Here is a 16427-nt window from a genome sequence, read left to right as displayed (position 1 = left end):
AAATACGGAGACTATTGTGTTTAACTCAACTTCTTAAAACTTTCTATGTACTTTTTTTTTTTTTTTTTGGTCCCAGTTCTGTGACATTTCTCTGCTGAAAGCTGTGGAACTTAGAGATATTATTTTTGTATGTGGCCTCCAGTATACCTGCACTAACTTCTTAGGTGCTTTTCACTGGCTTTCTCATTAGTATGACATCTGCAATTTGAGCGTGTCCATTTAAGCTAGTAAGCTTTCCTTTAGGAATGGAAATAAGGTTAGTTTCTTGAAATATTTTAGATCTCTACTTTAGAATAAGTTTAATAGAATAAATAAATGAAAAGAATATTCTCTCCATAGAATAAACAAACAGTTTCATGGAACTGGTCTAAAGGATGCCATTATATTCTTCCTTGGTACCCTGAGATACTGAATCTAATTATTTTGTGGTAGTTTTTATTTAGTTGCGTAGTGACGCATTTTATGAATTAGCTTCAGTGTGTTATAAAATATCTCTCTCCTGTTACATACTTCATAACAGTAAACAGTGAAGGCATTAAAAACTTTTCTCCACAGTTTTCCCATTATACTGTTTCACTGTGCATATGCAGACAGTAGAAGTCCTCCCTCATTATCACTTGTTGACATCTATCCCATTCTGTTAATAGTAAGAACAGTTACCCTGAGGGTACTCAGCCTCCTGAGCTGGCAGACAGGGACAAGGAGCAGAATGAAGCCCCCACAGTCCAGGATGAAATAGTTAATGACCTGATGCTCCACTTAGGCAAGCACAGGTCTATGGAGCTGGGTGGGATCCAGCTGAGGCTGCTGAGGGAACTGGCAGAGGAGCTCACCAGGCCACTCTGCATCTGTTATCAATAGTCCTAGCAAACTGGAGACGTCCAAGAAGACTGGAGGTTAGCCTATGTGATGCCCATCTATAAGAAGGGCAGGAAGGAGGATATGGGAAACTACAGGGCTGTCAGCCTGACTTCAGTGCCAGGGAAGGTTACGGAGCAGATCTTCCTGAGCACCATCATGCAGCACATGCAGGACAGTGTGGGGGACAACACCCAGCCAGCATGGGTTCATGAAAGGCAGCTCCTGCTAGACGAGCCTCATCTCATTCTGTGACAAGATGACCCGCCTAGTGGATGAGGGAAATGCTGTGGATGTTGTCTACCTGGACCTTAGTAAAGCCTTTGGCACTGTCTCCCACAGCACTCCCCTGGGGCAACTGTCTGCTCTTGACCTGGACGGGTGTACTTTATACTGGGTAAAAAACTGGCTGGACAGCTGATCCCAAAGAGTGGTGGTGAACAGTTACATCCAGCTGGTGGCTCATTGTAAGTGGTGTTCCCCAGGGCTCAGTACTGGGGCCAGTTCTGTTTACTGTCTTTATTGATGATCTCGATGAAGGGATCGAGTGCACCCTCAGTAAGTTTGCAGGTGACACCAAGCTGGGCAGGAGTGTTGATCTGCTGGAGGGCAGGAAGGATCTACAGAGGGATCTGGACAGACTGTACTGATGGGCCAAGGCCAATCGTATGAGGTTCAGCAAAGCTCAGTGCCAGGTCCTGCACTGGATGGAAAGCTGCCTGATGGGAAAGGCCCTGGGAATGCTGGTTCATGGCCAGCTGAACATGAGCCAGCAGTGTGCCCAGGTGGCCCAGAAGGCCAACAGCATCCTGGCTTGTACCAGAAACAGTGTGGCCAGCAGGACTAGGGAAGTGATTGTCCCCCTGTACTCAGCACTGGTGAGGCTGCACCTTGAATGCTGTGTCCAGTGTTGGGTCCCTCACTACAGGAAAGACACTGAGGGGCTGGAGCGTGTCCAGAGAAGGGCAACAGAGTTGGTGAAGTGTCTGGAGCACAAGGCTTATAAGGAGTGGCTGAGGGAACTGGGGTTGTTTAGCCTGGAGAGGAGGAGGCTCAGAGAAGACCTCTCTTCACAAGAGACCTTGGTCTCCACAGCTACCTGACAGGACGCTGTAGGCAGGTGGGGGTCGGTCTCTTCTCCCAGATAACAAGCGACAGGACAAGAGGAAACGGCCTCGAGCTACACCAGGGGAGTTTTAGATTGGATAATAGGAAAAATTTCTTCATGGAAAAGGTGGTGAGATATTGTAGCAGGCTGCCCAGGGAGGTGGTGGAGTCACCGTCCCTGGAAGTGTTTAAAAAATGTGTAGATGCAGTGCTTAGGGACCTGGTTTAGTGATGGACTTGGTAGTCCTGGGTTAATGGTTGGACTTAATAATCTCAAAGGTCTTTTCCAACCTAAATAATTCTATGATTCTGTATGAGATTTTCTATGAATTCTCTTTGGATGTCTTAATACTGTTATTTTCAGCTTCTTTTGGATATGTAGCTAATTATATTTTGCCTTTACCTTGGACCTGCCCATTAGAAACATTGTCTTATTTGTATTTATGAAGCATTTAGCACCACGCGTTTAGGCATTTGGCTACTGTCGTGCTGCTAGAGTGGCCATGAGTTCTGTTACTAATGAAGATGGAGTCAGACACTGATAATGGTAAAATATTTGAACAACATTAATATTAAGTGCTTTGTGCCTTAGAAATAGGTATATTCATAGTTACTTTGGTAATATCTATGAAAAATAATAATATTTCTTAAGGACTTAGACCTGGTTTTTTAAATCTACTACAGATCTGTGAGAGCTAATCAAGGACTGGAGGTACCAATTATCAAATATTTTATTGAAATTTATTACTTTTATACAATTTCATATACTGCAGTGATATGTTCATTCAACGGTGTTTCTTGAAGGTATTGGTAAACCTCTTCCTGTCTGTAAGGCACAGAGAAATCAAGCTGACCATTGCTTTGGCCTCAGGAACTTACACTATTGCATATTTAGTGGTAATTATTGGAGTTTCACTTTTGACTTTAATGAGAACAAGAATTTACCTGTTTTTTTTCAAATGTACTGTATTTTTATAATCTCTCTGAAGTGATCCAGAGTTTTGAATAATCAACCCATAATGTAATTTTGACTGAAACAGAAAATATAATGAGAGACCACTTCATTTGATTGGAAAAATGGTCAAATGAGAAGGTGTCCAAATCAGCTATGTCTATTTCATTCACCTGTACAAGAACAGCTCAGGTTCAAAACTAACAAAAGCAGTATATGAAACAGATGATGAATCAGTAAAATAAAGAGTGATGTCATTTAAAATAAATTGTTGTTTGATCATTTTATAAGGTAAATAATAGTAACCTTATTTGACTGCTGATATTTGTAGCATGAAGTCCACTACAAATGGGTAGAATAATTAATTTCCTTGTATTTTTCTATCATTTAAAATAAAAAGAAATTGGTTTGGAATTTTAGTTTTTAGAATAGAGGAAGGAAGGAAAGAGTTGTATGGTTATAATCCAAGTGATCTGAGAAACTAATTTTAAATAGTTTTCATCATTCAAAATATTAATAGTGATATGCCACAGAGCTCCCCTTTGTATATCATCCTTGGTAAAAGCTCTATTCCCAGAGTTTGGTAATAGCAATCAGTTTAAACCAGAGGGAGAAAAAAAGATAATCTTTTAGCTAAGTTTGAAATCAGGTTCAAATGGAAATCTGACATCATGTCGTGGATGACTGCAGAGAGTTATGTCTGTACTCTGCCTGCTCCTGCAGATTTTCAAGGAAACGTGAATGTAAGCTATTGTTCAATGTAACACTGAAGGGTGCAACTACTCAGCATAGATAGCTAAGCATGAAAATACAGCCCAGCGTGTTTTACACTGTTTTGAAAACATTTTTAGAATAATTTAAAAGAACAAGAATAATATATAATGAGACTGCCTAGAGTTTGCCAGGCATACAGACTACTAGATTGCTGCCCTTTTTCAGTGTTGTCATGTCCAAGCAAAATACAAAGCTCTGGTACTGAAATATTTGGATGTTTGCTTCATGTTTCAAGCAATACCAGTGAAACCTTGATTTATTTTTTAAGGAAAAAATAGTGCAGATAGCTTGAACAATGTTTACCAGCTAAGGTTTCAAAGACAATACATGTCAAGGGATTTGTAATCATATCGTAGCATTAAGCCACTCTAGTGATGTCACTAAACACAGTTCTAATAAAGATGAACACCACATAGGCATAGATAATAGAAGACAGTCTTCCACAACAACCTGTAATTCCTGCCCTGGTTCCCTGCTATTCCTAACCTCCAGAGATATATAAAAAAAATTATGCTCCAATTAGTGTTTTGAAAGGAAAACAGCAGCACTTCTTCATAGACATAAGCAAGAAGATAGCCCCGCTGTGGAGTCCATTTTGCTTTTTGTACCTCACAACAGGGTGGCAGAGTTTGCTAAGTGCTGCTCTCTTTGTGCTTGGTAATGTGCAAGTTTTCTGTCATGTTTGTAGTGATTCAAGAAAATTGTACTGTGAACCTAGGAGCTGTGAAAGTGATCCAATATCTAGGTTTTAAGCATTGCAGCATGTGTGGGAATGGGATTCACTGCTTACGTTGAAATTGCTCTGTGTTCAGATTACACAGGACAAAATAGTAAAATGAGTATTTATTTAAACAATCCAATCTAGCTAGCACTATAAGCAGGTTCAGACAAGTATATAGAAATAAAAGGAGCCTTGCACTTAAAGCTACCTATGGGACAGATCAGCTGTTAGTTTTCTGTCTGTCCATACTGTCAAGCCAACAAGCTGCTGTGATATGTATGTACACAGAACTAGGATCCAGCTCATGAACTAAATAATTTCCCAACCATAACTGTTCACTGAAAATATCTGAATTTGAGGATATCTGTAATTTTATGTCCTTATACTTTCCCTGTATTTTTATTCAGATTTAACTACTCCTACTCAACAGGATTTTCTATGAACCATAGCTCCGTCAGGATATTAATCTTTACACTTTCCTGCTAGGTAACCATAATCCCCACTAAACTTTTAAAAACCTACTTACTGTTGCACATGGATAGAGTCATCTTTTCTACAGAAGATGCACAGATGCACATAGTCTATTGACATCTACACTGGTCTTGACCCAGCCATATTAACAACCAATCAGCATACTGTTGGCTGAACACTTCCTTCTGCTAAGTGACAGGTGTTCTAAACCTCACCAAATAACATATTTATAACCTTAAATCTACTATTAAATTATTAATAGTATTCCCCAGTCATTATTAATTATTATTAATAATAATTAAATTAAAATATTTAATCTCTAGATTTAGATTTTTGTTTCAAAAATAATATTTTTTACAAGAATGTAAGCAAAAATAATCCATGCATCTCATTCCTGAGTTTTAGTATAGGTAGCCATGAGCTTGGAGTGAGAATGGAGTTGCATTTGATGCAGCCATAAGAGTAAATTTTTAAGACTGCTCTAAAAGAAAGATAGTCTTGTTGAGATCTGAACTTGGCACTGCTTTTCGTAACTTAAGCGAAGATTGCTGCTTGATGTAATGTTGGATATTAGAAAGACTAAGTTGTCTGATATCAGACTAGATAATTATTGACTATTCAATATTATGAATGCTGATAAAGCCCATGAAAAAAGCAAAAATCTGATATAACAAAGAAACACAAGTTTTTTTCAACCACAAGACTATATATACATATATGAGTAAAGATCTATGTACAAGAGAGTTTTCTCTCTTGAAGTTGCCACTTGCATTTATGAACAGTGAAAACCTGTAGAAACTCTTATTGAGCACTGAAAAACCTGTAGAAAACCAAGTGGATTCTGATTCGCCCTAATGCTGAAATGGAAAAGGTCATTAAGGAGTCAGTAAGGTAGACAACATGTTTGGCAAGGCCTGGGCTTGACGCTGAAGATACCGATATCTGTGTGGTGTTTTGAAGGTCTAAGAGGCTGAAAAGACAGAACTATTGAAGTACTTTTGTTTAATATTTTGTTCTTTTGAGAGTTTTTTATTTGAAAAAGGGAGATAAAGGGAAAACAGGCTAGTAGTAGATTTGTCTGAACCATGAATTGCTATTTGATTCAGTTAATGGCAGGAGTTTAACACACATATTCCTCTTCTTTCAGACATTTCTATTCTATAAAACAATTCCAGTTTAATTGTAAATGCCTGGCTCAGACCATGCCATGTGGCTCAGACCACATCCAAACCTCATCTATTTAGCAGAAATATTTTTTTCCAAGTGATATATTAATTTCGAAGATCAACTTGAAGTGCTGTACATAGTCACATGACTCTGTAAGACATTAATAATAGTGCTTGTGATAGCTTTTCAGAGTTCAGTCAGTCATATATTAAGCAATGGTAGAAATGTTGACATAGAATAAATACATTGCCCTTCTGCAAAGATGTCAGGAGGACTGGGCAGTGATGGATATTGTAGAAACAAAGGAAATGGCTGCAGTGTAGTGTTGAATGCAGTCAACTGATTGTGTGTTTCATGCAACTGTTGGTGTAGAAGTCAAAAAGGTCTTCACAGCATCCTGAGATCTACCATCTCTGTAGTGAGTTTCTTCTTAATGCATTGGAGAATTCGGTAACATGCTTAAATTAGTACTTTCTTCTATCTAAAGTCATTAAGCACTGTTTTCAATAAAATACCATACATCATCTTGGGGTTCATACCTCAGACATCTAGACATACCTCAATTTATTTTTGATTCCTGTTTTTCGGTCCTATCTTCACATACCTATGTGGCATATTATCTGGACTAAATTCTATATGAAGACTCCTGTAAGGTGCCTTTTAATCTCCTACAGCTGTTGTTTAATTTTGTTTGTAAATTAAATGAATTTTATGAGCTCTAATACATATTAGTAGATTTACTGTGAGAAAGGTACTGGTTGTAGGTGGAAAATTTAATCCTAACAAATTAAAAATAAGATAAATATATTTAATTAAAAGATTCTAGCTAGACAGAATGTTTAATATTCGGAATATGAATCTTGGGGAGGGGTATTTTTCTAAGAAGAAATTGATTTCGTAGCAAACAAAACTTTAATTTTTCAGGTGGAAAATCAATGAACTGGGAAGGAGGTATTCGTGTGCCAGGGCTTCTCCGTTGGCCTGGGGTGATACAGGCTGGTGTCTATATTGATGAGCCAACAAGTAACATGGACATATTTCCTACAGTAGTCAAACTTGCCAAGGCACAGTTACCCTCTGACAGGTATGCTCTGTATTATCTCTGTTTTAAAGAAAGTCTCATGGGTGTTTTATACATTCTGGTGATGTCTATTAAGAGTTGAGAAGGAAAAGAAAAACCTAGCTTTTAAAGACACTTTTTGGTCAATACTTACAGTAGCATGTTGTCTCTTTTCATGTTGACATGTTGATATATTTTGCAGAAATGTGTGTAAATACAGCTTAACTTGCAGAACAAGCACCAAGTAACAAGAAGATAAGAGAATACCACCAAGAGCAACATACTGTAAAATCAGGCCTAGAATTATTTACTAAAAGCAAAAATGGTCGTATCAAAAAAGGCTTTGTTCTGCATGAGTGGATGTTGTAGAAAAAGGAACTACAAGTGTAAATTATTTCAAACGTTACGAGCTCAACCTTGGCATGCTTAGTATAACAATATATGCAACAAAATATAACAAAGTACAACATCAAAATGCCAGCTAGGCTTTTCTCACAGGATTTTTTGTTCTCTACCAGTTTAGCGAAAATAATCCCTTACAGAGTTTTGCAGCCTGTTAGAAAACCCACTAGACTTCTAAAATTCATAAGATGGTTTATTGACACTACTAAATCCCTGTGCTTTGTCTTGTTCAGGAGATACCCAGTCTCAGCAGTAGAGTGCCTCCACCTAAACTCTGTTGCCATCCAAATCCAATAAGTGGAGAAACCTGCTGATATGCATGTGCTTTGAACACATTTGCCACACACAAAAAACTTTGGAGCACAAAGCATCCAGAAACGGTGTGGGGAAAATGAGTGGTAAGCAGAGACACTCTGCTAATGATCGTTCATTGAGTGCTTGAAGGAAATGGTGGGGCAGGACATGTGTAAGACATGAAAAATTAGTCACGCTGGTTCTGAGAGATCCCCTACAAGCACAAACTCTGTCAAACCTAGGCAGTTCAGGTTGTTCTTAATGTAGGCACGTTAAGCACTTTGTTTTCATATTGCTTTGGTGAAGACTAAGCACCAATGTTTTATTTAGATCTTTTTTATAGAAATCCCAATATACTTCTGTAACTTCCACTTGCAAGTTGTTCCACTCTTGATTCTTCTTTGTAGACAAGGTGCCATAATTACTGCTTCATGGTAGGTCATGGTCTAGCTTGAAGCATTTTTGATCCAGCAGCTGAATTCCTGTCACTGCACTGATTTCTTCCTGAGAAATAATAGAAGTGACTGTGATTAGGATTCAGTCACTGGAAGGGAGCAGGTTAAAAACGAAAGGAGGAGGTGCTCCTAGTTAAAGAAGAAAAAGAAGACATCAGAAAGAAAAGTCTCATATATCCCCCTGAAACGAGTATGTGGGAACCCAAGAGTACTGTAGCCGTACTGCTGGAGATGCCCTTTTCCCCATCAACAGGCTGTAGAACAGAAACTGTTCAATAGACATGCATCTGTCCTGCTCTCAGCCTGATGGTGAGCAAGCCTGCAGGGTGGAGACAAGAGTGCATTACTCAGGCAAGAAAACAGGATAAACTGAAAGTGGGAAAGACTGTAATTCAACAGACCCCCACTGACAGGGATGTACCCAGAAAGCAGTTAATAAGACAACAACATAGCTTTAGGAATTCCAGGGTGTTTTGCTGCCCATCCTTTGAGAAGAATCTTACTCAGAATGGTGCTGTTGCATACAATTGCAGCCAAGTATTTAATCATCATATGTACCTTATGGCTTAAATGAAATTGCTCCCTGTCTTGTAGTGGTTACACTAATGTGAAAAGGGTTTTACATGGTAATGAAAAACCAGACATTTTAAACTTCCTTAAAGTTTAAAGAAAGTATTTATGAGATGTTGCTCAAAATGCCTAAAAAAGTTTTACCTGCTGATCTGTATATCAGCAAAAATTAATTTCCTATATAACTTCCTGTAAAATTTATAATTCACACCAGGTCAAAAATACAGATTGTGATTTTTCCCCTACTGGCTGATTCCAGCAACTCAGAGGTGTAATTTATGGAAACATTTAAATGCCTTGCTTATTTTATAACTCCATTTTGATGTAAATTGACTGACTCCTTCAAAGCATGAACAAAATTATCCAGTGGCATTTAAAGAATTTGTATTTAAATATATATATGTTTATATATATATGTGTGTGTATGTGTGTAGTTGATAAATACATATTTAAACATAGTTCATTTTGAACTTTGAAATTGCTACTTCTGTCTTAAAGTCTGGAATACATAATTTGCTGGACAGAGTTCTTACCATTACTTCCAGGGATGCTGACAACAGCACAGCATATGGTTGTTTTAGGGTTACTTTGGCCAGACTGCTCCCAAAGAACTTGAGCAGGTGTACATGGAGGAACAGGTTTTAGCAATTTATTCACGTCTGGTCACTTTCACAGGAAAAAGAAAAAAAAAAAAAAAAAAGATAAAAATGGATTGAAGAAACAACCATTCCTAATGGCAAAATGTAAAATTAATGTTTCCTTAAATAATGTAAAAATCAAAGGGGAAGAGCACCTGAAGGCTTTTCTCCAAATTTACCAACTGGAGGTGTTGGTTTTATTTTTGTTGGATTTATTTTTTAGTAGTGGAAATGCAGAGTTATAATATATTCTCAGTAAAGTAAGGTTTGGGTTATTCTGATTTTGAAATGCTTTCTTACTCAGAATTATTGATGGACATGATCTGATCCCCTTACTTCAAGGAAAAGTTACCCGATCCAAGCATGAATTTCTCTTCCATTACTGTAATGCATATTTAAATGCAGTGCGCTGGCATCCAGGAAACAGTAAGGAAACTTGCCTGTTCATATTTTAAATATTTCATATAACTTTTATTGCAGCTTGAAAAGACTCAGGAAAAAGCCTTGGGATATATTAACAAAAAAAATCTTTAAAATATCTCACCTTTTTCCTTCCTTTTCACTTTTCTTTTACTAAAATGTGCCTATTCACCATTTTACTGTTTGACATTAGTTTGTTGCTATGCATTAACATTACATATCAATACAATACTGAAATATGTGGTGTCTGAAAATACTGTTTTGTTTTGGTTTTTTTTTTAAATTGCCTCAGAGATAGTTACAGAATGATATCTGTTGCAACTTCCTGGAAATGTGCAGGAAATAGGATGGCTTGCTAGAATAACAGCACAAGTATGATGTCTGCCTGGCCATTTTTATTATTGGGATAGCAAAGTGTAGGAGAATCACTGAGTCAAAGGCATAACTATCCAATAAATGAACAGTCTTTTGGATCCCTTTTAATGCTTTATATAAATTATCTAATTCCACTTGGTAGGCCAAGGAAAAAAGCATTTCCCACTGATTTGCTCCTTTTTAACTAACAGCTCACTGTCTCTGGTAGCAACTTCTACATGAGCCAGTTCATATATCCCTTTCTAGAAAATCTCTGTGCTGAAGTCAAACACATTTGTCTCATCTCAGTTGACACTCAACTTGATGATTTGTGTTACAGCTTCAGAATGATTATCCAGGCCAAGCTTTGGCGTATCACTATTTAAGTACCTTAGGAAAGAACTTGCTTAATAGTTAATGTGCAAACTTAAAATGAGTCAAAACCTTTGTCTTCTTGGTCATCTGCAGGCTGATTCTCTACCTGTCTTCAACTTTAAAGTAGGAAAAGGGAAAGTATTACATATAACATTTATTTACCACTACTTTGTGTATGTATCTTCCATTTGATGAATAATCCTAAGGGAAAAAACAAGCAATCGGAAGCTGTGGTATCTAATACTATTTTGTACCCAGGGTTGAAGGAAATTACTCTGCATCGTGATAAGGAGAGAAGTAGGCAGAGCTCCAGGCAGGCAGAAAAGCTGTTTTTCTCAAACATACACCTTTATGTATGTTTTGCAAGATGAAGTACCCCTTGTCTGAGGAAAGGATCAGCTTTGTTATTCACTGAAGGGGAGTTTAATGGGAAATGAAGGGGAGTGATGATGAAGGACTAGTCTCTTGTATTTACTTGAGGGGCAACAATGTAGATTGTGGTTCTCCCTTTATTCGTTCTCCAAGGCAATCAAAATGGAAAGCCCACTCAGAATTTGGCAATAATATTTTCATAACACTGGGATGATTTTTGTATAGAAATTTGTCATGGTTTAACCCCAGCTGGCAACTAAGCCCCACAAAGCTAATCTCTCCCTCCCTCCCAGTGGGATGGGGGTGAGAACCAGAAGGGAGAAAACTCATGGGTTCAGATAAAGACATTTTAAAAGGTATAGCAAAAGCCACACACGCAAACAAATCAAAACAAGGAATTAATTCACCACTTCCCATGGTCGGGCAAGTGCTCAGCCATCTCCAGGAAAGCTGGGCTCCATCACACGTAACGGTTACTTGGAAAGACAAACACCTAACTCCAAACATCCCCCACTTCCTTTTTCTTCCCCCAGCTTTATATGTGGAGCATGGTATCATACAGTATGGGATATCCCTTTGGTCAGTTGGGGTCAGCTGTCCCTGCTGTGTCCTCTCCCAACAACTTGTGCACCCCCAGCCTCTCACTGGTGGGGTGAGGTGAGGAGCAGAAAAGACCTTAGCACTGTGCAAGCGCTGCTCAGCAATAATAAAAAACGTCCTTGTATTATCAGCACTGTTTTCAGCACAAAACCAAAATACAGCCCCATAGGAAAATTAAGTGAAGAAAATTAACTCTATCCCAGCCAAAACCAGCACAAAGGGGGTTTGGTATAGTACCTTGTCAGCCTACATCGGAGTGTGAAAGCAGGCAATAGCTAGGTATTCCTCTCTACTCTCTTTTGTAGCAGCCCTCTGGGAATGCTCAACATCTTCTTTCTTACTTCTTCAGTCTCAGATCTTCAGAAATGCCTCTTCCCTGTAGACAATGCAATCATATTTCAAAGGTATTTGTTGCACTCAGCCAATGGTTTGCCTCTGTTCACCTGTCTCCCATGTTGTTGTATAGAGATAAATACACTTGCATTAAAGCTGCATGCACCTGAAGCTGTCTGCATTGCTGTGGGTACTTGTGTGGAAAACCAAGTACAGTTGGTTTTTCTTCTGATATCTCAGCAGCTCTGTCTGAAGCAATTGATAAGTTCAAAGTGCATGATGTTACTAGTTAGACTGTTATTGTTTCCTAGCCTCCCACCAAAGCTTGTTCTTTACAGCTAATCTCAAAGTCATCCAGTCACTATTTCTGCTACTATTAAGTGATATTTTAGTATGTGAAAATGAAAACAAATAAAGCAGAAATATAATGCAATGCCTTGTATTTATTTTTTTTTTCCTGGAGAAGCAATTATTTCAAACATTTAATTCAAAATGTTGCAGAGCTCTTGCCTAGCAGCAAAGAACTAAATTAGAAGTATCCTATAGCAACAGTACATTCCCTATACTTAGGAATACATCCAAGAAAGTGAATGAGGCCATGTTCATTAAAGACAGACTAGAAAGCTGGAAAAGTGTGCAACTTTCACTTAACCTCAGCATGCTCCTGTTATCAGTTACAGGGCTGTTAGTCTTCAGGGTTTGGGTATAGACTGATCACCATTCCTATCTTTGCATGTATTCCATGCCTAACACATTTATGGCCCAGATTCCTCCATAAACACACACATCTTCCAGTGTCCAGAAATGGCTGTAGGATCTCTCATCTTTTAGCTGCACCTTGCCAATGACTGTAGCCAGGTGAATAGCACTTAATTCACAGAGTACCACCAGAAACAGATATTTAATATTCTTAAGGATTGTCTTGAAGGTGTAATATTCTTTATCCAAGAAAAATCAGGAAATTATTGAAAAAAATATCAAGGAACAGTTGTCTCTTTCTGTGTTCTATAAATTACCTTTTAGATCAGGAGAGACTTGTATTGTTCTTGATCTGTGTTCTCCAGATAGTTAGCTAGGTTGATGTCATCGTTTAACCCCAGCTGACAGCAGCTACGTACCACACAGCTTCTCAGTCGCTCCCCCCTCATTCCCAGTAGGATGGGGAGGAGAATCAGGAAAAAGGTAAAACTCGTGGGTTGAGACAAGAACAATTTAATAATTGAAATAAGATAAAATAATTTTAATAATAACAACAATAATAGTAATGAAAAGGGAGATAACAAGAGAGAGGGGAATAAAACCCAAGAAAGACAAGTGATGCATAATAGAATTGCTCACCACCTGCTGACCGATGCCCAGACACTCCCCAAGCACTGATTGGCACATTCCCAGCCAACTGCCCCCAGTTTATATAATGAGTATGACACTCTATGCTATGGAATATCCCTTTGGCTAGCCTGCGTCAGCTGCCCTGGCTGTGTCCCCTCCCAGCTCCTTGTGCAGCTGATCACTGGCAGAGCATGGGAAACTGAAAAGTCCTTGATTTAGGGTAAGCGCTACTCTGCAACAGCTAAAACATCAGTGTGTTATCGACCTTATTCTCATACTAAATCCAAAGCACAGCACTGTATCAGCTACTAGGAAGAAAATTAACTCTGTCCCAGCTGAAAACAGAGCAGTTGACTACAGCTACTTTGGAACAGTGTAAAAATGTACTACCTGGAGATTATGCCTGTGAATACCGGCCAAATGCTGACCAGCTCTGCCTCCCACTGGACCTGAGGCTTAGCAGAAGAAACTGTGATAGTGTGAAATTAATAACCCCAGCGATGTCCAGTATCTTCTGCACTGGTCTGATGATAGGCCCTTATTAGAAGGACCCAGTTTTACAAATAATCTGAGACTAGATTATAGACTACTAAACCCACCATTAAATGTGTCATTTCTATTAATTTTAAAGATTGCATATATGCACTTATTAATGCATATATTCTCATATTTTTTACTAAGTTTATTTTCTGGGAAGTCTTAGTTTGTATGTCAGCTTCAGCTAGCATATTGCACTTTCTTTCCTAGCCACTCAAAGTGTAAGATTACCTTTGATCCTGAAGAAAAATACATATACTAGGAATTGAAAGGGAAGCAAAAGTTCTTGGCCATTTGGTCACTTGTTGCCTCCATCACTCCAGTTCCCACAGTAACTATCTTTAGCATTGTTAGATTTCCACTGTGCTTCAATCCAAAAAACCCTTACTTTGGTTTAATTTTTTACTTTTAGGCTATATATATGAAACAGGTAAATTTTGTGTATGTTAAATTTATAGTACTTGCACACCTTTCCCTTGCTTACAAGCTTCTAGAGGCCTGAATTAAGCAGAATGATGTTTCTTCACATCATTTAAGGAAGGTCAGAAACTTCGGAGTGAACAATTACCATTTTACATTTATATATTTAGAAGCTAAATGTTCCTCATAACCAAATCAATAGACATCTGCATTAAGACATATTAGTTAGTTCAGTTATTGCATTCACAATTTACTTTCTCCTTCATCAGCCCTTTGAAGGAGCATTTAGAGGATATGTGCTACACAATGCTCTTCTCAACTAACACTTCAAAATTTAAGCCTTATCCTTTCTAGAGAGACATGAGGAAAAGAATCTCTCTTTCTTCTACTTTTCTCCTTTCTCAGCCACAGAAAATAAGCTAACACCAATTTTTTTCTTAATCTGTCTTTGATTCATTTATATTTTGCTTGATACTAAAAGAAAAATTCACATTATTCTGCACATTCTGAATTAAAAAAAAAGAATGACATTTCAGGCAATTTTCTTTCCTCATGATTCTTGTCTCTCTCACACTTGTGCATGCTGACACTTGCTATCAGTGCCTTGAAAACAGCCAAGACATACAGTTCTAGTCCTTAAAGTATGATTTCCTGTTATTTTGAAACTTTATAAATATGTGTAATGTAATTGATTTGTTAAAAAAAACCAGAGAGAAAGACATGCTAAAAATACTGTGATTTTCCATTGTCAAAGCTTATTCACCACTGTTGCCCGGGGTAGCATTTAACTACCAATATAAGAAAATACCATATTTGGAGAAAGACCCAGAACTTCCCTTTCTGCCTAGGAAGGTGTAATAATTTACAGGTTTTGGATTCATTAAGCATTTACATTTAAAAGAAAACAGGTGTAGGATCTGCCTTTACTTTCTTGAGCTGTGCCACACAAAGTTTTATGTAGCTTTTTTTTAGTTGTGGATGTCAGATTAGGCTTTGGCCTTCTTTTAAGTCTGATTGCGTGTTCTTCTGCTAGTGCAAGTAGACCAGTACCTGTGTACTTGTTAAAGTTATAATTTAGCATAACTGAATACTAAAAAACTATCAAAGAGCTCTGTCTCCAGAACATTACTAGCATACGAATCAGTACTATTAAAAATACATTGCTATGACAACTTAATTATAAGGAAAGAATTCATCAGTTACAGAGCAAATCTGCAGTTTAATGGAACTACAGCATCTTTGTGTGTGCAAAATTTTTATTTGATAAAGAGGAAATATATTATAATCCTGTGTAATAAACATCGAGGAATGTAACGCAGTGCATTCTGTACTATAAAGACATAATGATTTTCACGGTATTTTGGTACTATTAATAAGAATATATGAATGTTTCTGATAAATGCTAGAGTGACTTTACTAGCAGCACTTCACCATTTCTATTTCAAAATGGATTTCATTATTCAGTGGAAAATGTCATTCAGTAAACAAAAGAGAAAAAAGACTTGCTATGGCAAGTTAAATTGAAGCCCACTAGACAATAGAACCAAACTAGCTTATCATGCAAATACAATAACTTTTAAAGGTAGTAGAAGTTCACTGAAAATCTTTTCATAAAACTTTTCCACTTTGCCTCACTTAACAAACTGGATACATTTCAATCATTGTTTATTATTGGTTTTTTGTATGTTGTGATCTACTACAGTTACTGAAAATAGTTCAATCAAATTGACCAACCATGGATTCATTCTGTATTATCACAGAATTCATAGCTATTCAGATTCCTGGCTGTTGCAATGTCCTCCAGCATCCAGCTGTCTATGGTAGTTCATGAGACATCTTTTGTTCTGTAGCTAGGGATGATGGAAACTTCCCTGTCGTGCATTTAGCCTTTTCTGCAGTTTCAGCTGTTACAGGTTAAAAACGGGCAAAAAGAGAATGAAAGAGGCATATTTTCTGTTTTGCAGTTTTCAGACTGGATGCATAAGATAAATTTACAGAATAGTGGGTTTTTTGAAGCGTTTCTTCGAGGTTTAGTTTGACTAAAGACATTGGAGTCATAATAAAGAGAGGACAAAGCAGGAAAAATCTGCCTAGAGGGGCCATTTCCTAACAACGTCTGGTCTGGACAGGTACAGCCTTTGATGTGAAATGGAATTAAAATAAGACCAGTTTCTGGAGAAACGAAAGTAAGAAGAGCAATACCTTGCACTTTTCCTTA

General features: G+C 37.7%; 1 protein-coding gene across 12 annotated transcripts in view; it reads left to right on the top strand.

The window, feature by feature from the left end:
* The window catches only part of STS (steroid sulfatase), a 135646-nt gene that overhangs the window by 78793 nt on the left and 40426 nt on the right, over positions 1-16427 (top strand). For all 12 annotated transcript variants that reach the window (XM_056329950.1, XM_056329944.1, XM_056329939.1 and 9 more), the window contains 2 exons: positions 6975-7134; positions 9774-9895. In XM_056329950.1, the coding sequence (XP_056185925.1) occupies positions 6975-7134; positions 9774-9895 (282 nt within the window). The remainder of the gene's footprint in view (positions 1-6974; positions 7135-9773; positions 9896-16427) is intronic.

Source organism: Falco biarmicus, chromosome 2 (assembly GCF_023638135.1).
Source record: "Falco biarmicus isolate bFalBia1 chromosome 2, bFalBia1.pri, whole genome shotgun sequence".
Lineage (NCBI taxonomy): Eukaryota > Metazoa > Chordata > Aves > Falconiformes > Falconidae > Falco > Falco biarmicus.
This window is presented reverse-complemented; position numbering and strand designations above follow the sequence as displayed.